The 25,333-nt window shown below is 29.8% G+C and overlaps 1 protein-coding gene across 1 annotated transcript; it reads right to left on the bottom strand.

The window, feature by feature from the left end:
- Positions 1 to 8,569: 8,569 nt before the first annotated feature.
- On the bottom strand, positions 8,570 to 25,093 carry LOC135129017 (clotting factor C-like). Its single transcript, XM_064056100.1, has 7 exons — positions 24,985 to 25,093; positions 18,962 to 19,174; positions 18,627 to 18,904; positions 9,787 to 9,928; positions 9,308 to 9,731; positions 9,098 to 9,259; positions 8,570 to 8,835 (listed from the first exon to the last, which is right to left on the bottom strand). Exons 2-7 carry the CDS (start codon positions 19,157 to 19,159, stop codon positions 8,630 to 8,632), a joined length of 1,410 nt encoding a protein of 469 aa, XP_063912170.1. The 5' UTR covers positions 19,160 to 19,174; positions 24,985 to 25,093; the 3' UTR covers positions 8,570 to 8,629.
- Positions 25,094 to 25,333: the final 240 nt, after the last annotated feature.

Raw genomic sequence — 25,333 nt, 5'->3', positions numbered from 1 at the left:
CATTCACTTTGGTGAGTTACCAATTTAAAAGAAAAACGCAGTAAAATATCTTTGTTGCAGATTTTGAAAAGATCGTACTCGTTGTTGGCTGTGTTAAAAAATTATTAATTTTAACAAAAACTGTATCCTATTCTCTGGTCAAATGTATAAGTGATAATAACTTCAATTAAATCTGCTGTCTATGTATTCATTATAAATTAGGTAACTCTTAATGGTAGAATTTTTATTTCACAACATTGTGTCTAGAACGAGATTTTTAATAAACTAAACAAAAATTTGAAATTGGAGAAACAAAAAAAAAATTAACAAATAGACATTAATTTTTAAAATTTATCACGTCATCAATGATTTTTTTTAAATAGTATAACTTTGATTGCATTATTTGATAAAGTTTATTTTTTGCATACGAAAATGTAGGTTGATGTGTATAACAAAAAAAAAATGGAAAATTAATAACAAACAAAATAAACTTGATGATGTATTTCAAAATCTAATTTCTTTTCAAGATCGGGACAGATTGTGAATCAGTATTACGGAATCTGCTTTTTCCCTTTCAAGTATGCATTATTTATTTATTTTTGTTATGTTATTTTGTTTACTTGTTATATTTTTTTCGTTTTTATTTTTGATACTAAAGTTATTATTACTATTAATAATAATATTAATAATATTATAAACAGAACAATACGTTGGAGTACAAATTTATGCAATAGAAGTTGTTCCAACTGTTCCCCATTCACTGTCTGACACAAACCCAGACGATGGTAGACCTGATTGACCGAATTTTCAGTACTCTGGGGACTTAAACGAATCATTTCATGATGAATTCATGCTTTCAAGTCATCTAAATTATCTGGTCTGTTCATATAAACACGACTATTTAAAAGTCCCCATAAAAAAATCAAGGGGTGTCAGATCCAGAGACCTAGGTGGCCATTCTATTGGTCCACGCCTTCCAACCAACCTTCCATAAAATTGATTATCCAAAAAAACCCTTACATTTACGCCATAACGTGGTGGTGCCCTATTCTGTTGGAAGTAAATCTTTTTTAACTTGTAATTGTACCTGCTGAGTTTTTATCTTTGACATTCGAAATTTTGGGAAAATTTTTGCAAATTACATTGCAAAAAACAAAATTGTGGACGACATCTTAAAATTAAATAAATTAAATATTATTTAAATAAAAAAAAATACAAACTCCTCCAATTTTAGTTTACCTGTGTTTAGTTTTCACCCTAGACATGCAAATTTTTCAAAAAAAAAAAAACAAAATTGTACAGAAACATTTTACAATTTAACCTTGAAATTGCAAATCAAAAAGTCTGAAATCTTGCAAACGTGTGTGTTGTAAGCATGGTAAATCATTAATGAAAATGTAGGCATTTGTTCCTTTCATTTTCCAAAATTGATAAGGCCGTCCCAAAATTTCGCCAATTAAATCCTATCTAAGACATGTAAAACATTGTGAGTCATACATTTTTTAGGATTACTTATACAGGCTGAGAAAAAATAAATAAATGAGGCAATCTATTATTGCATTGATCCAATCAAAAAGGGCTTATCCTCGTTTCTTCTTATCCTCTATACATTTGCCTATTTAACTAGCCATCATGAATTCTTCTCATTCTTCATCCACTATTTCCTTCTCGATGTTTCCCAATCGAGGTCTTTCTGGAATCCATCTTCCGTTTCTGGGCCTTTCTTTAGAGAACGCCGCTTCGAGCGTTTTTCTGGACGCCGCAATCGAGACTTCCGGTAATAATCTGCTCGAGGCCTGTCTTTGTGCGAGCGCTGTCTGGGTGAGGTCATCCACGATGCGTCATTATCGCCAGAAAACTCGGGAACCCATAGGCGGCGTATGGGTTTATTTCGTAACAATATTATTTTGTCTCTTATCAAATTTCTCGGCCTCAAACCAGTTTCATCCACATCCTTCTTAAGAACCTGGCATTCGGGGTAAAAATTATGGCCACGTCTTAAGCTTCAGGCCCCAGCTTATTGTTACTCTGTACGAAACGATTGAATTACCGTCTTCTATGGTAATTAAACACCAAAACACCAATTACAGAATATTTTTACTACCGATGATCAATCCTGTTTCAAATGTCACATAACTGGTCATATAACCAGTCAGTGTCCTACCCTAACCCTTACTGCTGCCACACCAATCACTACTACTGCTCTCAACTCCGCAAACTAATGATAAAACTCAAGATCCAACAAAAGATTGGTTCCCTTAGACGACACTCCTCTTCAAGGAGCTGGTAACGATATGATCAAGGGCGAATAAACAATGAGGGCCCTCAGGAAAGTACGACCTAGTGATTCCACGGAGAATCTTACTGGCACACTGGAATTGCTAGAACCCATAAAAGAATTTTGTATGAAGCCCGACTTCAATTTGCCGTTAAACTTTGATGAACTGGATAAAGTTGGATAAAGGACGCCTCGTGGATATTGTCTATTTTGACTTCTCAAAGGCGTTCGACAAGGTCCCTACTCGTCGACTGCTAGTTAAGTTTGAACATTTCGGTATAAGAAGCAATCTACTTAGGTGGATTGAAGAATGTCTTACCCATAGACTGTTCCGTGTCAAAATTGGTAACAGTCTTAGTTCTCACTGTGGGTACTCAGCGGTGTACCGCAAGAGTCCGTTTAAGGGTCTCTGCTCTTCATTGTATTTACTGCTAATTTTGCCCAAATTATCTCGAATCCCTTTGTTTTTTTTGAAGATGACTTAAAATTATACAATAGAAGATCGAGTGGCTTCTTCCGCTTAACGTTTCACCTCTACAAAATAATCCGAAATTTTGGGATTACTTTCTCCAGTGACTTAACTTGATCGTCGCAGATTCAGGCCAGTGTCAGAAAACCATTTTTTCCGTTGTCTTCCTCATCAAAAAGGTATTCCCCAATGTATCGGTAACGACGATAGCTAAACTACACAAAACCTGTGGCTGGTAGTATACGTGGGGATTTCAGTCTTTATCCCGAAGACGGATAATCCGCGAACAAACGCGGACTACAGGCTTATTTCCATCGGGTCTGTAATAATACGGCACTTCCACAAGGTTATCGCCTCCAGAATGCGACGCATTCCCAACTTGCTCACAAGTTTCAGAAAACCTTCGTCTAGGGCGTGCATGGTCCGGTAGATAATCTGTTTGTGCTGGATACTGTCTCGTCATTGGGTCGAAGGAACTTGAGGTGTAAAAGCATCTTGCCATAGTAGCCGCCTGCGAGAGGTCTGGACTGCCGGCTCCATTCGTGGAGTATGTCCGGTCTTTATATGGAAATGCCTCAACGGTACTGGAAGTTAGGGAGTGTGATGGAGTGCCGGTGACCATTCGCCTCGAAGTGAAGCAGAGAGGTCCGCTTTCTCCATTGCTCTTCAACCTGATCCTAGACCAGGCTCTGAGGAGTATCTCACCTGACGTTGGTTTTCGGGTGGATGATGCAACCGTGCGTATCTTTGCGTTTGCGGATGATGTTGTCATCGTCTCCTCCATGGTGTTCGGCCTCTAGAGTAATTTGGAAGTGCTGGACGCTGAGGTTCCCCAAGCTGGTTTCATGCTTAACCCGGGCAAGTACTGTGCTGTTTCTCTGGTGGCCTTAAGTCATGGCAAATACCCTCTCAGAAACTGGAAGGCGGGTGGGTGGGACTAGTAACTGTTAAGACTGATTTTAGCAAATGACATATTCTCTTATCAACTACTAGCCCCGCCCACCCACCCTTTATTTTCTTAGAGGATATGTGATTTGCCAAAATCATTTTTATCTTAGCAGTTACTAGCTAGGATGAGACTGATTTTGGCAAATGAGATCCCTCTAAGAAAATAGAGGGTGGACGGGCGGGACTAGTACCTGCTAAGCTAAGAGTGATTTTGGCAAATAACTTACCTTCTCAGAAAAAAAAAAGAATGGATGGGTGGGACTAGTAACTGCTAAGACAGATTTTAGCAAATGATATATTCTCTTAGCAGCTACTAGCCCCGCCCACCCACCCTTTCGTTTCTTAGAGGATGTCATTTGCCAAAATCATTTTTGTCTTAGCTGCTACTAGCTAGGATAAGACTGATTTTGGCAAATGACATACCTTACAAGAAAAGAGGGGATGAGTGGGCGGGGCTAGTACCTACCTGCTAAGATAAGACTGAATTTGGCAAATGATTTACCCTCTCAGAAAAAAGAGAACGGATGGGTGGGACTTGTAACTGCTAAGAGAGATTTTATCAAATGACATATTCTCTTAGCAGCTACTAGCCCCGTCCACCCACCCTTTCGTTTCTTAGAGGATATGTCATTTGCCAAAATCGTTTTTATCTTAGCAGCTACTAGCTAGGATGAAACTGATTTTGGTAAATGAGATCCCTCTAAGAAAATAGAGGGTGGACGGGCGGGCCTAGTACCTGCTAAATTAAGACTGATTTTGGCAAATGACTTACCTTCTCAGAAAAAAGAGAATGGATGGGTGGGACTAGTAACTGCTAAGACAGATTTTAGCAAATGACATATTCTCTTATCAACTAGTAGCCCCGCCCACTCACCATTTATTTTCTTAGAGGATATGTGATTTGCCAAAATCATTTTTATCTTAGCAGCTACTAGCTAGGATGAGACTGATTTTGGCAAATGATTTACCCTCTCAGAAAAAAGAGAATGGATGGGTGGGACTAGTAACTGCTAAGACAGATTTTAGCAAATGACATAATCTCTTAGCAGCTACTAGCCCCGCCCACCCACCCTTTCGTTTCTTAGAGGATGTCATTTGCCAAAATCATTTTTGTCTTAGCTGCTACTAGGTAGGATAAGACTGATTTTGGCAAATGACATACCTTACAAGAAAAGAGAGGGTGGTGGGCGGGGCTAGTACCTGCTAAGATAAGACTGATTTTGGCAAATGAAATATCACCTAAGAGAAGAGAGGGTGGGTGGGCGGGGCTAGTACCTGCTAAAATAAGACTGATTTTGGCAAATACCCTCTCAGAAAAAAGAGGCCGGGTTGGTGGGACTAGTAACTGTTAAGACTGATTTTAGCAAATGACATATTCTCTTATCAACTACTAGCCCCGCCCACCCACCCTTTATTTTCTTAGAGGATATGTGATTTGCCAAAACCATTTGTATTTTAGCAGCTACTAGCTAGGATGAGACTGATTTTGGCAAATGAGATCCCTCTAAGAAAACATAGGGTGGACGGGCGGGCCTAGTACCTGTTAAACTAAGACTGATTTTGGCAAATGACTTACCCTCTCAGAAAAAAGGGAATGGATGGGTGGGACTAGTAACTGCTAAGACAGATTTTATCAAATGATATATTCTCTTAGCAGCTATTAGCCCCGCCCACCCACCCTTTATTTTCTTCGAGGATATGTGATTTGCCAAAATCATTTTTATCTTAGCAACTACTAGCTAGGATGAGACTGATTTTGGCAAATGAGATCCCTCTAAGAAAATAGAGAGTAGACGGGCGGGACTAGTACCTGCTAAACTAAGACTGATTTTGGCAAATGATTTACCCTCTCAGTAAAAAGAGAATGGATGGGAGAGACTAGTAACTGCTAAGACAGATTTTAGCAAATGACATAATCTCTTAGCAGCTACTAGCCCCGCCCACCCACCCTTTCGTTTCTTAGAGGATGTCATTTGCCAAAATCATTTTTGTCTTAGCTGCTACTAGGTAGGATAAGACTGATTTTGGCAAATGACATACCTTACAAGAAAAGAGAGGGTGGGTGGGCGGGGCTAGTACCTGCTAAGATGAGACTGATTTTGGCAAATAAAATATCACCTAAGAAAAGAGAGGGTGGGTGGGCGGGGCTAGTACCTGCTAAAATAAGACTGATTTTGGCAAATATCCTCTCAGAAAAAAGAGGCTGGGTGGGTGGGACTAGTAACTGTTAAGACTGATTTTAGCAGATGACATATTCTCTTATAAACTTCTAGCCCCGCCCACCCACCCTTTATTTTCTTAGACGGTATGTGATTTGCCAAAATCATTTTTATCTTAGCAACTACTAGCTAGGATGAGACTGATTTTGGCAAATGAGATACCTCTAAGAAAATAGGGGGTGGACGGGCGGGACTAGTACCTGCTAAACTAAGACTGATTTTGGCAAATGATTTACCCTCTCAGAAAAAAGAGAAAGGATGGGTGGGACTAGTAACTGGTAAGACAGATTTTAGCAAATGATATATTCTCTTAGCAGCTACTAGCCCCGCCCACCCACCCTTTCGTTTCTTAGAGGATGTCATTTGCCAAAATCATTTTTGTCTTAGCTGCTACTAGCTAGGATAAGACTGATTTTTGCAAATGACATACCTTACAAGAAAAGAGAGGGTGGGTGGGCGGGGCTAGTACCTGCTAAGATAAGACTGATTTTGGCAAATGAAATATCACCTAAGAGAAGAGAGGGTGGGTGGGCGGGGCTAGTACCTGCTAAAATAAGACTGATTTTGGCAAATACCCTTTCAGAAAAAAGAGGCCGGGTGGGTGGGACTAGTAACTGTTAAGACTGATTTTAGAAAAATGAAATCTTCTCTTATCAACTACTAGCCCCGCCCACCCACTCTTTATTTTCTTAGAGGATATGTGATTTGCCAAAATCATTTTTATCTTAGCAGCTACTAACTAGGATAAGACTGATTTTGGCAAATACCCTCCCAGAATAAAGAGGGCGGGTGGGTGGTACTAGTACCTGTAAAGACTGATTTTAGCAAATATCATTTGGCAAAACCAGTTTTATTTTAGCGGATACTAGCCCCGCCCACCCACCCTCTCTTTTCTTGGAGGATGTATCATTTACCAAAATAATTTTTATTTTTATTAGCAGCTATTAGGTAAAGAGGGCTCATGAGTTGAGAAAATGAGGCAAAAAACAAGATGCTCAAATTTCTGAGCATCGAAAAACTTACATACATTGTCGTTTTTAGGAGTTGAGGTAGAAATTTCTTGGCAAAAAATGGAATTTTGGAAACATTAAGCAAGCCAAAAAGCGTGTAATGTATAATTTTTCTATACCAGAACGTCAACTTTTGTTTGATAATTTTTTTTTTAATATTTGATTTTTCAATTTGTCGTTCCTTAATTTTTCGATTTGCAGTTTTTCGTATTTTCAAATTTTGGTTTTTTCGATTTTTGATTTATGGACTTTTTAATTTTTCAGTTTTACGATACACATCGGTGTCTTTGGAATATTATTGGTTTCACCACGTTTATTTACATCATGTTGACCGAGGATTTTTTAATAGCACCCATTTTCGAATTTTTAAAAATTACACCGTTTTTTTTTGATTCTCAACATTTGATTTTCAATTCTTTCAATTTTTCAGTTCCAATTTATCGATTTTACAGTTAGCTCGACTGTCAATTTCTAGATTGTTTATTCAATTTTTGGATTTTCCAGTTTTCGATTTTTAATTTTTCGATTTTCATGTTTTCCACTTGTGAATTTTTGTGTCCTCAGTTTTTCGACTTTACAGTCTCCCGATTTTAGGTTTTCTAGTTTTAAATTTTTAATTTTTCAATTTTACAATTTTTTGACTTTTTTATTTTTCGGTCTCTTAGATTTTTGATTTGCAATTTTTCGATATTTCAATTTTACAATTCCTCATTTTTGCAAACTGTAGATATTTTAATTATTCCTTATTTCAGTTAATCGAGATTTCAATTGTAGGGATTCTAATTTTTAATTTAAATAATTCAAAAAGAACAAATTTATTAAAACTGAAATTTTCACGATTTTACAGTTTTTGGATTTTTCAATTTTTTACATATATATTGTGTTGACTGAGAATTTTTTTAGCAGCACCCATTTTTGAGTTTTTAAAAATTCATTAGTTTTCCGATTTTGCAATTTCTCGATTTTTCAATTTTTGTTAGATTTTACAAATTTTAGACTTGCCATTTTTCGAATTTGTTTTAAATTTTTCAAAATTTCTATATTTATCAGCTCTTGAAATTTTCAGTTTTTCGATTTTATAATTACTTACATTTTTAACTTTTTCGATATAAACTTGTTCAATTTTACAGTTTTTCGATTTGACAGTTTTTCGCTTTCAAGTTTTCTTGTTTTCGATTTGTCGAATTTTCAGATTTTTGATTTTGCAAATTTTTATTCCTTTAGTTTTTCGATCTGTAATTTTTCGCTTCTTAGATGTTTCGATTTTTTAAGATTCCGGTTTTTCAATTTTTCGATTTTTCAGTTTGTAGATACATATTTGAATTTTTCTTTATTTGAATTAAACGATAATTCCAATTTTCACGTGTTTAATTTTTGAATTTTCAGTTTTTCTACTTTTCAATTTTTAATCTTTCCAAATTTTAGCTTTTAAATAATCAAGTCTTCGCTTTTGCATTTTTAAATTTTGGACAAAAAAACAAGTTTACTACAAACTGAAATTTTGAAAAATTATAAAGCAGGAATTTTTTTCATGTTGCTCTTATATTTTCGATGTGTTTCTTATTTCTGTGATTTCTGGAACTGAACTTAGTTTCGAACACAATAGTGGTTAGGTTGTAATGAAAGTATTATTAAAACGTGGAATAACTGTATAACTTTTATTAAAAATACAATTCCTATATGTAGTAAGGCTATACGTAACTGCGGCTTTTTATCTTAAAATATTTTAATTAAGGGAGGCGTGAATCCAGTCGAGGTATTTGGCCACATCAGTAAAGATCACATAGTTTGAAGGGTCGCATCTCGTTTGGTTTTTCAGAGCGACGCTAACTGAAACAATCCCTCGCAATTGCCATACTCGGCTTTCTGAATTGGAATACGTTTTTGGGAAAACCATGCCGGCCCCTGAGTCGCCGTTGCATACGCTAGTACCTTCAATTAAAAAAAAAATTGTTTAGATGCGACGTTAAAAACTGTGTAGGAAGCCTACTTTGTCGAATGTATGTTACAGGATTTCTATAAATGACTCTAGGGTCGAAGTAGGTCATGGAAGCGTGCCGCCTATCATTTTATATGTATTTTACTAAATGCCAAAGGACGTACAAGAAATACCACACGCATCTGTATAACTGTTTGCTTAATTGCTTCATATATTATTACATTTTACAAATGATGCTAGAATAAAAATACTTACCATTGTTAAACCCTGCACAATACGACGTGCTAGATGTATACCTTGAATAAAAGTCCGGGTACGAATAAATACAAGTCTCGTGAGAAACCACCGGCATTCTTGCCTTCGTCAGTTTTTCAGGAAAAAGACCATTTTCATCCCAACCCCAACCAACAACGTTGCCTTAAAAAACACGTAATTTTGGACCTCTTTTACTAGTTGTCGACTTACCAACCCTGCTGGTAACAGCAAGCAACCGGGTGTCTTCGTCCCACAGACACACCGGCCGCACATAAAAGGTAATTTCGGCCGGGGAAGCGAGTTTGACCACGGCGATGTTGTTCATGAAAAACTGAGGATTGAACTGCGAATGGATTGTAATCTTCTCGACTTGTCTATTTTGAATGCCCGGATTAGTCCATATCTTCGAATAGTATTTTCCCAGATAGACCAGCAAATCATCCGGATTAACAGTCTCCCGAGATACGCGCTTAGTTACACAATGTGCCACGGTTATTAAGTGGTAACGTGTTATAAGAGAAGCTCCACATATGAATCTGAGGTCTACGCCTTGGGCGCGGTAAATGGCGGCGTGCCAGGGGAATTCGGCCTCTTGGGTGGGTTGGCTGTAGGTGATTAAAGGGCGTGGGAGGGTCTGAAAAAACGTAATCAATAAAATTTTGATTTTTTGGGTGGAGGGTTTTTCTTACCACAACCGTGCCGCAGGTTGCGTCGTTGACTGAGGTTAGTGGCCTGGGGTTATTGAAAATAGCAAAATCGCCCTGGAAGAAGTCGCTTTCGTCTTTATTGGACGATTGTTCACTCTGATTGGAAGCTCCATGAGTTGGTACACTAAAATCGTCACTAGATGAAAAAAATTGATCGAAGAAGAATTAAATTTTTCAATCTTTCAGTTTTCCGATTTTCCAACTTTCGAATGTTTCAGTTTGTAGATTTTGCAGTTTTCATTTCTTTATTTTTTTACAATTTTTCGATTTTTCGATGTTCCGATTTTATAATTCTTTGTTTACCCAATTTCAGTTTTTTCAACTTATCGATTCTTGAATTTTTCGATTTGCATTTTTAAAATTTTTCAGATTTCCGATTTTCCAACTTTTGGATGTTTCAATTTTTGGATTTTCTGTTTTTTCTAATTACAATTTCAGGTGTTTTCAATTTTTAATTTTTGTTTTTTCTATTTCAGATTTTCAATTTCTCATTTTTCCTATTTTTCGTTTCTTCAATTTTTTATTTGCAGTTTTTCTAGTTTTCATTTTAAATATGTATCATTAATAATTATAAATAATAGAAAAACACTTTTTCAGGATTTTAAAACTTTTCAATTTTCGATTTTTAAGTTTTCAATTTTTCCGTCTTTCAGTGCTACAGTTTTCCGACTTTACCATTTTGATGGTTCTATAGTTTTTGGATATGACAATTTTTTGGATTTTCTATTTTCAGATTCGATTCGTTTTTTCTTCATTCCACTCTTTTAATTTATTAGTTTTATTTTATTTTTATTTTCTCGCTTTAGAGTTTTTCAAAGTTTCGTTTTTACGTTTCTTCAGTTTTTTGAATTGCAATTTTTCAATTTTCCACTCTATTCAATTTTGCACTTTTTCGTTTTTTTAGTTTTCGATTATGAGATTTTTCTCCCGAAAAAATGGAAAATTTCCAAAATTTTTAAACTGAAAAATCTAAAATAAAAAAAACACAAAAGTATAAAACAACACATTGAAAATTTTAAAAATTGGAAATCTAGAACTTGAAAAATTGAAGAAATAAAAATTTGAAAAATAGAAATATGAAAAATTGAGGATCTTAAAAACCGAAAATTCAATATTTTGTTTTTTCGATTTTGCAGTTTATTGATTTTGCAGTTGATTGATTTCCAAGTTTCCCAAATTCTAATTTTTCAATTTTATAGTTTTCAGTTCCACAATTTTTGGATTTCTCAATTATCCGATATAAATCTTGAAATTTCAATATTGCGATTTTACAACATTTTAATTTTAAAGAAATCGGAAAATCGGATAATTGGGAAATCGAAAAATTTCGAAATCGAAAAATTTAAAAATTGGTAAATCGAGTAGCTGAAAAATCAAAAATTGATGTTTTGATGAATTGAAAAGACGAAAAATAATAAAATCAGAAGGAACGTTGGAAAATTGAGAAAACGAAAAATTGTGATATAAAATCGGGAAAGTGAAAATTAAAAGCCAATAATTTGAAAAATTTAGAAAACACTGAAAAATTTTAAGTCGAGAAATTGAAAAATTGAAAAAATTAAATTTGCAAGAACGAAAAATTGTGAAACCGAAACACTATAAAACGAAAAAACTGAAAAATTAAAACAATGAAAAAACGAAAAGTTGTGACATCACAAAATGAAATTTTCCCAAAAAGTATCGAATTGGATGTTTCAGTTTTTAAATTTTCTAATTTCTCTGTTTGCAATTTCAGGAGTTTCATTTTTTAATTTTTCAATTTTTAGATTTTTAATTTTTCGTTTTTTCAGTTTTAGATTTTTAGTTTCTCAAATTTCCAATTTTTAGTTTTTCAATTTTTAAATTTGGGATATTTCACCGGAAAAATGTAAAAATTTCAAAATTGTAAAATTGAAAATTTTTAAATGAAAAAAGAAGAAATTGTAAAACAAAGCATTGAAAAATCTAGAAATTGGAAATCAAGAACTGGAAGAAATAAACAAATGAAAAATTGAAAAATGGAAAGATTAAAACTTGAGAATCATAAAAATTGAAAAACTGCCAACTCGAAAATACAAAATATGGTAAAACCTAAAATTTTGTTATTTCGATTTTCCAGTTTATCGATTTTTAAGGTTCTTCATTTTAAATCTTTCAATTTTCAGATTTTTCAGTTTCATAATTTTTGGATTTTTTAATTAGCCGACATAAATATTGAAAATTCAATATTGCGATTTTGGAATATTTTGTTTTTTTTTTATTTTAAAGAAATCGAAAAATCGGGAAACAAAACATTGTAACATCGGATAATTAGGAAATCCAAAAATTACGAAATTGTAAAATTTAAAAATTGGTAAATCGAGTAACTGAAAAATCAAAAATTGAAATTTTGGGGAATTGAATAAACGAAAATTTATTATACAATCGAAAGAAACATTGGAAAAGTAAAAGGAATGAATGAACGAAAATCTGTGATATAAAATCGGGAAAAGTCGAAAATCAAAAAATTAAAAATTGAAAAACTGAGAAATCGAAGAATGAAAAATTGCAATATCGCAAAATTGCAAGATTGGAAATTTGAAAAATTTTAAGTTCAGAAAATTAAACACTGAAAAAATTAAAATTGCAAGAACGAGAAATTATGAAATCGAAACACTGTAAAATGAAGAACTGAAAAATTAAAAAATGAAGAAACGAAAACTTGAGATATCAAAAAATTGGATTTTTCGAAAAAGCATGCAGTTTCAGGAGTTTTCAATTTTTAATTTTTCAATTTTCAGATCTTTGAATTTTTCGGTTTTTTAGTTTTAGATTTTCAGTTTCTCAATTTTCCAATTTTTCGTCTCTTTAAATTTTTATTTTAAGTTTTACTAGGTTTCGTTTTAAATATGTATCTAATAATAATTACAATTTAAAAAAAATACTTTTCCAGTTATTGAATTTTAAAACTTTTTCATTTCTTCGGCTTCAATTTTTCGATTTTAAAAATGTTTTAATCTTTCGATATATAATTTTACAATTTTTCGACCCGATTCGTTTTTTCTTCTTCCGAAATTTTCGATTAATTAATTTTTTTGATTTTTAGTTTTTCGTTTTTTAGTTTTTCAATGTTTCGGTTTTGCGTTTCTTCAGTTTTTCGATTTGCAATTTTTTGATTTTTTTAATTTTCGATTTTTCAACTTTTTCCGATATTCAGTGCTACAGTTTCCCGACTTTATCATTTTGATGATTTTGTAGTTTTTGGATATTACAATTTTTTGGATTTTCTATTTTCAGATTCGATTCGTTTTTTCTTCATTCCAATCTTTTAATTTATTAGTTTTTTTTATTTTTATTTTCTCGCTTTTTAGTTTTTCAAAGTTTCGGTTTTGCGATTCTTCATTTTTTCGATTTGCAATTTTTTGATTTTCCACTTTCTTCAATTTTGCAATTTTTGGCTTTTTTAGTTTTCGATTTTTCAACTTTTTCCGATTTTTTAGTTTTTCGATTTTTAATTTTGGGACATTTCACAGAAAAAAAAATAGAAAAATTTCAAAATAGCAAAATTGAAAAATCTGAAGCGAGCAAAAAAAGCATAAAATAAAAAATTAAAAAATCTAGAAATTGGAAAAGAAGAATTGGAAAAATTGAAGAAATGAAAAATTGAAAAATTAATTCAGAAACAAAAAATCGAGAAACTGCAAAATCGAAAACACAAAATATTGCAAAACCGATATATTGAAAATTCAATATTTTGATTTTAGAATACTTTGTTTCTTCTTTAATTTTAACGAAAACGGAAAAGCGAATAATCGTGAAATCCAGAAATTGTGAAATTGAAAAATTGCAAATTTGAAAAATTGAAAAAATTAAAATTGCAAAAACGAAAAATTTTAAAATCAAAACATTGAAAATGAAAAATTTCAAAAATTAAAAGAAATGAAATAATGTAAAATTGTGATATCAAAAAATTATATTTTTCGAAAAAGTATAGGATTCGATGTTTTCAATTTTTAGTTTTTCAATTTTTAGATCTTTGAATTTTTCGTTTTTTCAGTTTTAGATTTTCAGTTTCTCAATTTTCCAATTGTTCGTCTGTTTAAATTTTTATTTGCAGTTTTACTAGGTTTCATTTTAAATATGTATCTAATAAAAATTATAATTAAAAAAATACTTTTCCAGTTATCGAATTTTTGAAAATTTTCATTTATTCGACTTTTCAATTTTTAGATTTTTAATTTTTTACTATCTCGATATATAATTTTTCAATTTTTCGATCTTTCGGTGCTACAATTTTTCAACTTGACAATTTTGACGATTCGATAATGTTTCAATTTTACAATTTTGTGTTTTCCAGTTTTTCGATTCAATTCGTTTTTTCTTCTTCCCAAATTTTCGATTAATTAATTATTTTTATTTTTAGTTTCTCGCTTTTTAATTTTTCAAAGTTTCGTTTTTACGTTTTTTCAGATTTTCGATTTGCAATTTTTCAATTTTCCACTCTTTTCAATTTTGCAATTTTTCGTTTTTTTAGTTTTCGATTATGAGATTTTTCACCAAAAAAATGGAAATTTTCAAAATTTTTAAACTGAAAAATCTAAAATAAAAAAAACACAAAAGTATAAAACAAAACATTGAAAATTCTAAACATTGGAAATCTAGAACTTGAAAAATTGAATAATGAAAATTTGAAAAATAGAAAGATTAAAAATTGAGAATCTTAAAAACCGAAAATTCAATATTTTCTTTTTTCGATTTTGCAGTTTATTGATTTTCTAATTTCTCAAATTCTAATCCTTCAATCTTTATAGTTTTCAGTTCCACAATTTTTGGATTTTTCTGATATAAATCTTGAAATTTTAATATTGCGATTTTACAACATTTTAATTTTAAAAAAATCGGAAAATCGCATAATTGGGAAATCTAAAAATTTCGAAATTGAAAAATTTAAAAATTGGTAAATTAAGTAGCTGAAAAATCAAAAATTGACATTTTGAGGAATTGAAAAGACGAAAAATAATAAAATAGAAAGAAACATTGGAAAAGAAAAGGAAATGAAAAAACGAAAAATTGTGATATAAAATCGGGAAAGTGAAAACTAAAAGCCAATAATTTGAAAAATTCAGGAAACACCGAAAAATTTTAAGTCGAGAAATTGAAAAATTGAAAAAATTAAATTCGCTAGAACGAAAAATTATGAAACCGAAACACTGAAAAAACTCAAAAATTGATACAATGAAAAAACGAAAAATTGTGCCATAAAAAATAGAATTTTTCCAAAAAGTATCGGATTCGATTTTTCAGTTTTTAAATTTTCTGCTTTTTCTGTTTGCAATTTCAGGAGTTTTCAATTTTTAGATTTTTAATTTTTCGTTTTTTCAGTTTTAGATTTTTAGTTTCTCAAATTTCCAATTTTTAGTTTTTCAATTTTTAATTTTGGGATATTTCACCGGAAAAATGTAAAAATTCAAAATTGTAAAATTGCTGCGATTTTTGAAAATTTTGTTTTTTTTTTATTTTAAAGAACATCGTAATAGGAAATCCAAAAATTACGAAACTGTAAAATTTAAAAATTGGTAAATCGAGTAACTGAAAAATCAAAAATTGAAATTTTGAGGAATTGAATAACCGAAAATTTATTATAAAGTCGAAAGAAACATTGGAAATGTAAAAGGAATGAACGAACGAAAATCTGTGATATAAAATCGGGAAAAGTCGAAAATCAAAAAATTAAAAATTGAAAAACTGAGAAATCGAAGAATGAAAAATTTCAAGTCCAGAAAATGAAACACTGAAAAAATTAAAGTTGCAAGAACGAGAAATAATGAAACCCAAACACTGTAAAATGAAAAAATGAAAAATTAAAAAATGAAGAAACGAAAAATTATGATATCAACAAATTGGATTTTTCAAAAAGTATAGGATTGAATGTTTCAGTTTTAGATTTTCTAATTTTTCTCTTTGTAGTTTCAGGAGTTTTCAATTTTTAATTTTTCAATTTTTAGATCTTTGAATTTTTGGTTTTTTCTGTTTTAGATTTTCAGTTTCTCAATTCTCCAATTCTTCGTCTCTTTAATTTTTTATTTGCAGTTTTACTAGGTTTCATTTTAAATATGTATCTAATAATTATTATAAAATAAAAAATTACATACTTTTTCAGTTATTGAATTTTAAAACTTTAATTTTTTAATTTTTTATTTTCTCGATATATAATTTTTCAATTTTTCGACTTGACTATTTTGACGATTCGATAATGTTTCAATTTCACAATCTTTGGGTTTTCCAATTTTTCGATTCGATTCGTTTTTTCTTCTTCCGAAATTTTCGATTCATTAATTTTTTTTTTGATTTTTAGTTTCACGCTTTTTAGTTTTTCAATGTTTCGTTTTTACATTTCTTCAGTTTTTCCATATGCAATTTTTTGATTTTCCACTTTCTTCAATTTTGCACTTTTTTGATTTTTTAGTTTTCCATTTTTCAACTTTTTCCGATATTTTAGCTTTTCGATTAATAATTTTCGGATATTTCAACGAAAAAATGGAAAAATTTGAAAATTGGAAAATTGGAAAATATAAAATGAACAAACAAAAAGTATAAAATAAAACATTGAAAAATCTGGAAATTGGAAAAGAAGAATTAAAAAAATTGAAGAAATGAAAAATTGAAAAATAGAAAGATTAAAAATTGAGAATCTTAAAAATCGACAAACTGCAAACTCGAAAACACAAAAATTGTAAAACCGAAATATCGAAAATTTAATATTTTGTTTGTATATTTTGTTTCTCAATTTCCATATTTTTTGTTTCTTCAAACTTTTATTTGCAGTTTTACAAGGTTTCATTTTATATGTATCTAATAATTATAATAAAAAAAAAAAACACTTTTTCACTTATTGGATTTTGAAACAACTTTTTCATGTATTCGATTTATTAATTATTCAATTTTTAATTTTTCAATTTTTCGATATTTAATTTTTCAGTTTTTCGTTCTTTACAATTTGGCGATAATATAATATTTCGAATTCACAATTTTTGCGTTTTTCAATTTTTCGATTGGATTCGTTTTTTCTTCTTTCCAATTTTTCGATTCATTAATTTTTTTTGATTTTTAGTTTCTTGCTTTTTAGTATTTCAATCTTTCATTTTTACGTTTATTCAGTGCTCCGTGCTTTTAGTTTTAGCTTTTTCAAATTTTTCCGATTTTTAATTTTAGGATTTTTCACCAAACAAAATGGAAAAATTTCAGAATTGTAGAATTGAAAACTCTAAAAGGAAAAAACAAAAAAGTATAAAACAAGACGTTGAAAAATCTAAAAGTTGGAAATCAAGAACTTGAAAAATTGAAAAATCGAAAGATTAAAAATTGAGAAACTAAAAAATCCAAAACACAAAATATTGTAAAAACCGCTATATTACAAATTCAGTAATTTGTTTTTTCGATTTTGCAGGTTATCGATTTTTAAGTTATTCAATTTTTAATTTTTAGATTTTTATATTTTACAATTTCGCAATTTTTGGTTTTCTCAATTATTCGATATAAATACTGAAAAATCAATATTTCGATTTTACAATATTTTCTATATTCTTTAATTTTAAAGAAAGCCGAAAATCGGATAATTGAGAAAACCAAAAAGTGCGAAATTGAAAAATTAAAAAATTAGAAAATGGAGGAATTGAAAAATCAAAAATTGATAGTTTGAAAAATTGGGTATGCGAAAAATTATCAAATCGAAAGAAATATTGAAAAGTAAATTAAAAGAAAAATCGAAAAATTGTAGTTTAAAATCGCGAAAATGAAAATAAAAACACCGGAAAATGAAAACTAAAAGTCAAGAATTTGAAAAATTGAGGAAACGAAAAATTGAAAAATTGAAAAATTAAAAATTGAGAAACTGAAAAATCGAAGAATGAAAAATTATAATATCAAAAAATGCAAAAATTCACAAATTAAAGGAAATGGGAAAAAGAATTGTGATGTCAAAAAACTGTTTTTTTCGAAAAAGTATAGGACTTTGTGAATTTAAATATTTTATGATACCCTTATATTTACTTTTACTTTCCAAAATTTGTTAAATACTAATAATAACAGTATTGGATTACTAAGTTTTCGAGAAAACGAAGGGAGCCGTTCTTGATTTAATCAACAAAACAAATTAACACGTTAATTTTTTTTATTTATCCATAGGCAAATCTAAAAAAATTAACGCAATACTTATTATTTTTGCACATAGATGTGACATCATAAATTTTGAGGGGTGGGAGGGAATAAACAAATATACCTTGATTAAAAATTTACTATACTTATGACAACCTCAAAACATCTGCAAGATTTCAAAGCATAAGGTTTTGCAGTTTCAAAATTAAATTGCAAAATGTTGTTATATATTTTTTTTTCCAAAAAAATCTAGACTTTTCGGGTAAGAACTCAACACGGATTCATAAACTACACGTATCAAGCTATGCTACTTTATACAATTTAAAACCCATTTAGAATGTACAATTTTGTGTTGACGTCATCACATAGTTGGTGGGGATGATTAGACAAACTTTGGTTAGTGTTTTGCCATGAACATGATATTCGTAATACCCATATAAAATTTAACAAAAGCGGTTATCTATCTATCAAAAATTGACACAGACGGTGGACAGACAGACAGACAGACAGACAGACAGACGGAACTGGGACTCATTTTTTCGTAATCTGGGGGTTATGATCCAGAAAATAGAGCAGCCAGTCGTCCAATTTACAATACTTCCTTAGCTTTCGCTAGATAAAAAAAAACAAATTGATAGTTGAAGAGTGTTTCATTTTTTAAGCTTTTTGAAATCCTTCAGGTATTTGAATGTGTAATTTAACAGGCTTACAAAGTTCCCTCGGTACTCTTGTCGCTGTCATTGCTCTTGTTGGGAAAACGATTCGACAACAAAGTGGTTGTCGTAACCGACGGTTCCGTGCTAACTTCTCCCTCAGGACACACTATCTTTCCATTCAACTTGACCATGGTGAGTTGTGCAGGCGTCTCTTTCGGATTGTAATTGATATAAAATCGAAGATTGTACGACTCATTTGCCACCAACTTATGGTGAGGATTTTTCAAAAGGTACTCTTTATTATCCTTAGTAAGTGCCTCGCCGAACCAATTCTACAAAATGTCTGCCCATTAAAATCAAATTTGGCAAGGAAAAATGCAGCTTTTTACTCCGATCTGTATAGACTCTTTGTCGAAAATCAAACGCAGCCATACACCTGTAATGTTCACGTCGCTGAGTACCGTGAATACGCCGTACCATCGACCTTTTTCTGCCAGCTCTGGTTCATATTTGAAGAGTCTGGGACAGGGGGAAATGAACTGGGTACTTGCCGGAACCACAAGAAGAAAATAGAACAGATAGTCCATTTCGATTTCTTGTTACTGAAAAAAATTAAATGTATTGATAAAGGGCAAGGTTATGTCTGTATTTCTAGCGAGTTTTTCCACTTGAAAATGATCGGTTCAAGATTATTTCAGCACGCACACTTATGTCAATTTCAACATGTGCAGTGGATTTAAGTAATCAAAAAACTTGATTTTAACAGTCACAGTTTAAAAGAAAAAAAAACCACTGTAGATTTTTTCGACAGAACTTCCCTCGACCTGGAGGCGTAGTAAATTCCGAGGGCACGCGTTCCGCACAAGTGCGGACAATATGAAATATATTTAAAGTGGACAACCAAGGAGAAATATTCTTTTCAAAAAATCGAAAAGCTGAAAAATGGAAATATCGAGAAATTGAAACATTTCAATTGCTAGATCTTTCGATTTTTCCAATTTTCGAATTTTACATTTTTCGACTTTTTAATTTTTCAATTTTTCATTTTTTCGATTTTTAACGTTTCTAAATTTTTTCCTACTTCTAAATTTCACGACTTTTCAATGTTTCAATTTTTCGATTTTTCAGTTTTTCGACTTCTCGATTATTTTCCAATTCTTCGGTGTTTTTATTTTTCGACTTTTTGATTTTCCGATTTTTCGATATTTTACTTTCTCGATTTTTAAATTTTAGATGTTTCAATTTATCGATTTTTTAATTTTTTTAATTTTTAAAATTTTTGTTGTCTCGATTTCTCGATATTTTGGTATTTCAGTTCTTCGATTTTTGGATTTTTCGAATTTTTAAATTTCAAATTTTTCAGTTTTTTGACATTTCGATTTCTCGATTCATGGATATTTTGAATTTCAATTTTTTTATTGTTCAATTTTTCCATTTTTCGATTTTTTCTTAAATCATCCAATTTTTCATTATTTAAATTTTAGATTTTTTTTTGCCGAACCATCGAAAAATTACATAAATGAAAAATTAAAAAATCGAGAATTCGGAAAGTCGAAAAACTGAAAAATTGGAAAATTGAAACATTGAGTTGAGAAATCTAAAAATGAGAAAATCAAAAAAATCTATTAACTGAGATATTGAAAATTTGGAGACGTCAGAAATCCACAAATTGAAAAGAAAACTCGAAAAGTCGAAAAACTGGTAAATCCGAAAGCTAAGAAGTCGAAACATGGAAAAATTGAGAAATCGAAATAGGCCAGAAGAAAAAAATCTAATAGTTAAAAAATGAAAAATTGGATGATTTAAGAAAAAATCGATAAATGGAAAAATCGAAATTTTAAAAAACTCAAAAATTTAAAATTTAAAAATTCGAAATATCCAAAAATCGGAGAACTGAAATATCAAAAATTGAAAAATCGAAACAAAAATTTTAAAAATTAAAAAAATTAAAAAATCGATGAACTGAAAAATCTAAAATTTAAAAATCGAGAAAGTAAAATATCGAAAAATCGGAAAATCCAAAAGTCGAAAAATAGAAACACCGAAGAATTGGAAAACAATCGAGAAGTCGAAAATTGAAAAATCGAAAAATTGAAACATTGAAAAGTCGGGAAATTTAGAAATAGGAAAAAATTTAGAAACGTTAAGAATCGAAAAAATGAAATATCGAAAAATTAAAAAGTCGAAAAATGTAAAAATTGAGAAATCGAAATAGGCTAGAAGAAAAAGAATCTAAAAGTCAAATAATGAAAAATTGGATGATTAAAAAAAATCGATAAATCGAAAAATTGAAAAATCAAAAAACTGAACAATAAAAAAATCGAGATTCAAAATATTCATGAATCGAGAAAACGAAATGTCAAAAAACTAAAAAATTTGAAATTAAAAAATTCCAAAAATCGAAGAAGTGAAGTATCAAAAAATCGTAAAATTTTAAAAATTAAAAAAATTAAAAAATCGAAACTTGAAAAATTTAAAATTTAAAAATGGAGAAAGTAAAATATCGAAAAATCGGAAAATCGAAAAGTCGAAAAATAGAAACACCGAAGAATTGGAAAATAATCGAGAAGTCGAAAAACAAAAAATCGAAAAATTGAAACATTGAAAAGTCGGGAAATTTAGAAATAAGAAAAAAATTAGAAACGTTAAAAATCGAAAAAATGAAAAATCGAAAAATTAAAAAGTCGAAAAATGTAAAAATTGAGAATCGAAATAGGCTAGAAGAAAAAAAATCTAATAGTTAAATAATGAAAAATTGGATGATTAAAAAAATCGATAAATAGAAAAATTGTAAAATCAAAAAATTGAACAACAAAAAAATCGAAATTCAAAATATCCATGAATCCAGAAATCGAAATGTCAAAAAACTGAAAAATGTGAAATTTAAAAATTCGAAAAATCCAAAAATCGAAGAACTGAAATATCAAAAAATCGAGAAATTGAGACAATAAAATTTTGAAAAATAAAAAAAATTAAAAAATCGATAAATTGAAAAATCTAAAATTTAAAAATCGAGAAAATAAAATATCGAAAAATCGGAAAATCGAAAAGTCGAAAAATTGAAACACCGAAAAATTGGAAAATAATCGAGAAGTCGAAAAACTGAAATATCGAAAAATTGAAACATTGAAAAGTCGGGAAATTTAGAAATAGGAAAAAATTTAGAAACGTTAAAAACCGAAAAAATGAAAAATCGAAAAATGTAAAAATTGAGAAATCGAAATAGGCTAGAAGAAAAAGAATCTAAAAGTTAAATAATGAAAAATTGAACAATAAAATAATCGAAATTTAAAATATCCATGAATCGAGAAATCGAAATGTCAAAAAACTGAAAAATTTTAAATTGAAAAATTCGAAAAATCCCAAAGTCAAAGAACTGAAATATCAAAAAATCGAGAAATTGAGACAACAAAAATTTTAAAAATTAAAAAATTGATAACTTCAAAAATCTAAAATTCAAAAATCGAGAAAGTAAAATATCGAAAAATCCGAAAATCGAAAAGTCGAAAAATAGAAACACCAAAGAATTGGAAAATAATCGAGAAGTCGAAAAACTGAAAAATCGAAAAATTGAAACATTGAAAAGTCTGGAAATTTAGAAATAGGAAAAAATTTAGAAACTTTAAGAATCGAAAAAATGAAATATCGAAAAATTAAAAAGTCGAAAAATGTAAAAATTGAGAAATCGAAATAGGCTAGAAGAAAAAGAATCTAAAAGTTAAATCATGAAAAATTGGATGATTAAAAAAAATCGATAAATCGAAAAATTGAAAAATCGAAAAATTGAACAATAAAAAAATCGAAATTCAAAATATCCATGAATCGAGAAATCGAAATGTCAAAAAACTGAAAAATTTAAAATTTAAAAATTCGAAATATCCAAAAATCGGAGAACTGAAATATCAAAAATTGAGAAATCGAGACAACAAAAATTTTAAAAATTAAAAAAATTAAAAAATCGAAAAATCTAAAATTTAAAGTCGAGAAAGTAGAATATCGAAAAATCGGAAAATCGAAAAGTCGAAAAATAGAAACACCGAAAAATTAGAAAATAATCGAGAAGTCGAAAAACTGAAAAATTTGAAATTTGAAAATTCGAAAAATCCAAAAATCGAAGAACTGAAATATCAAAAAATCGAGAAATCGAGACAACAAAAATTTTAAAAATAAAAAAAATTAAAAAATCGATAAATTGAAAATTCTAAAATTTAAAAATCGAGAAAGGAAAATATCGAAAAATCGGAAAATCGAAAAGTCGAAAAATAGAAACACCAAAAAATTAGAAAGTAATCGAGAAGTCGAAAAACTGAAAAATCGAAAAATTGAAACATTGAAAAGTCGGGAAATTTAGAAATAGGAAAAAATTTACAAATGTTAAAAATCGAAAAAATGAAAAATCGAAAAACTAAAAAGTCGAAAAATGTAACATTCGAGCAATCGAGAAATCTAAAGGAAAAAATTTAACAGTTGCAAAAATTGAAAAATCGAAAAACTGAAGAATCGAGAAATTGAAAAATTCCAAAACTGAAATGAGGAAAAATCGAAAAATTGAAAAATCGAAACTTGGAAAAATTGGTAAATCGAAAAGCCAAGAAGGTGAAAAATAGAAAAATTGAGAAATCGAAATAAGCCAAAAGTGAAATATCCAAAACTTAGATATTGAAAAATAGGATGATTTAAACAAAGATTGATAAATTGAAAAATTGAAAAATTGAAAAATTGAAAAATCTAGAAATTGAACAATCGAAAAAAATAATGCAAATTCGAAAAATCAAACATTTGAAAAATCTCAAAATTGAAAAACCGAAAAGTTTAAAATCAAGAAGTCGATATATGGAAAAATCGAGAAATCGAAATTTAAAAAAATTGAACAATCTAAAATTTAGTACTTCGAAAAAGTCAAAAATCGGAGAATTCAGATCTCAAAAAATTGAGAAATCGAAACAACTAAAATTTTAAAAATTAAAAAATTAAAACATCGAAACATCTAAAAACCGAAACAACAAAAAAAATTGAAGAATCAAAAATTGAAAAATTCCAGAGCCGACACATCGAAAAATTAGAAATATCGAGAAGTCGGAAAGCCCAAAAACTGAAAAATCAAAAATATAAAAAATCGAGAAATTGAAAAGTTGAAAAATGTAGAAATGGAAAAATAAAAAAAAATCCTTTAACCGAGAAATTGAAAATTTAGGAACGTCAAAAATCGAAAAATTGAAAAATGGAAAATCAAAAAGTCGGAAAATCTAAAATCTGAGCAACGAAGAAATCGAAAATAGAAAATTTTAAAATTCTAAAAATTGGAAATCAATCGGAAAACTGAAGAATCGAAAAACTGAAAAATGAAATGGAGACTTCAAAAAATACAGAAATCGAAAAATCGAGATGTCGAAAAATTGAGGAACCAAAATAGACCAAAATCGATGATAAACCGAAAAGTTAAAAATTCAAAAAAATTAAAATAAAAAAAAATGTTAAAAAAAATTGAAAAATAGAAAAAATGAAAAAACGAAAGAATGAAAAATCGAAAAATTGAAATATTCCAAAACTGAAATATCGAAAAATTAAGAAACTGAAAAATTGAAAAATCACAAACTTAAAAGTCGAAAAATTGAGGAACTGAAAAACTGAAAAATCTCAAAACTATAATATCGAAAATAAAAATTGAGAAATCGAAAAATATTGACATATACAATTTTTATTTTTTTTTTTCTAAAACTCTCGTTGTTTAGGGTAAACGGGATAAATTTTGATTAACGATTTACCATGCTTCCGAAAACATTAAAACGTTTACAAGATTCGATTCTCCAATTTTAAAATAAATTTAAATTAGAAAATGTCACACAATTTTGATTTTCTTTTTGAAAAATCCAAATGCCTAGGAAAAATGGAGTAGTACGTTATTTTATAAAATTTAAATGACATTTATTGTGGTAATATTTAAAGATGACGTCACTGCATTTTTTTGCGAAAATTTGGATGTCTTGGAAAAAAATTGACACAGACGAGAGACAGATGACAGACAGAGAGAAAGGGGAGACCATTTTTTCCGTACTCTGGTGGTCATGAAACGTCAAGAAAACATGAAACCTGTACGCCCATAGTGATTATGGATTTTCCGGAGACATAATTCCATAAAAATGTATTAAATATGTATGTAATTTTCTTAAAAACAAGGTTTGCATGACCTTTACCAAACCATAACCCGCAATATTTTTAGCGATTGATGTTTTCCAGTAGGTAACAGAATATTAATATCCAACTGCATGAAAAAGAGAAAAACAACACTTAACCCACTTCACATGAATGTAATCAATTTTAAAACAATTAGTGAGGTGAAATATCAAGGCAATTTAGCGAAAACCGGAACCTTTTGGAGTTTTAATTTTTCCAACAAAAGAAACGTACATACCTAAGGATAAAATTTTGCAAGCGACCGTTGTTAGCTGAGCACTACCACGTAACTGTGCGTTTCGTATCGATAAAACCCATAAATACTAAATAACATTGAAGAGACATGTCGTTCCCAGAATTTAAAGAGGATTTTCGAGTCAAAAAAGTTCATGTTATCAATCACAAAATTGAGTAATAGAATTAACCAAAGCCGCAGATTTTGACTTGTTGTTGATATGATACGACAATGGTAATGTCTTCATAAACCAGTTTTACGCTAATGGTTGCTGGTAGTGTCTACGATTGATGATGTAGTCAAGGACAAGGTGGGAATATCCATTGCCACTGATGGGTCAATTCCGGTCAGC

The sequence above is a fragment of the Zophobas morio genome, unplaced genomic scaffold (genome assembly GCF_036711695.1).
Source record: "Zophobas morio isolate AGI-343-1 ecotype UQ-CSIRO unplaced genomic scaffold, CSIRO_AGI_Zmor_V1 ptg000014l, whole genome shotgun sequence".
In the NCBI taxonomy this organism is placed as follows: domain Eukaryota; kingdom Metazoa; phylum Arthropoda; class Insecta; order Coleoptera; family Tenebrionidae; genus Zophobas; species Zophobas morio.
Note: the sequence above shows the minus strand (reverse complement) of the source record. Positions and strands in the feature narration are given on the sequence as shown.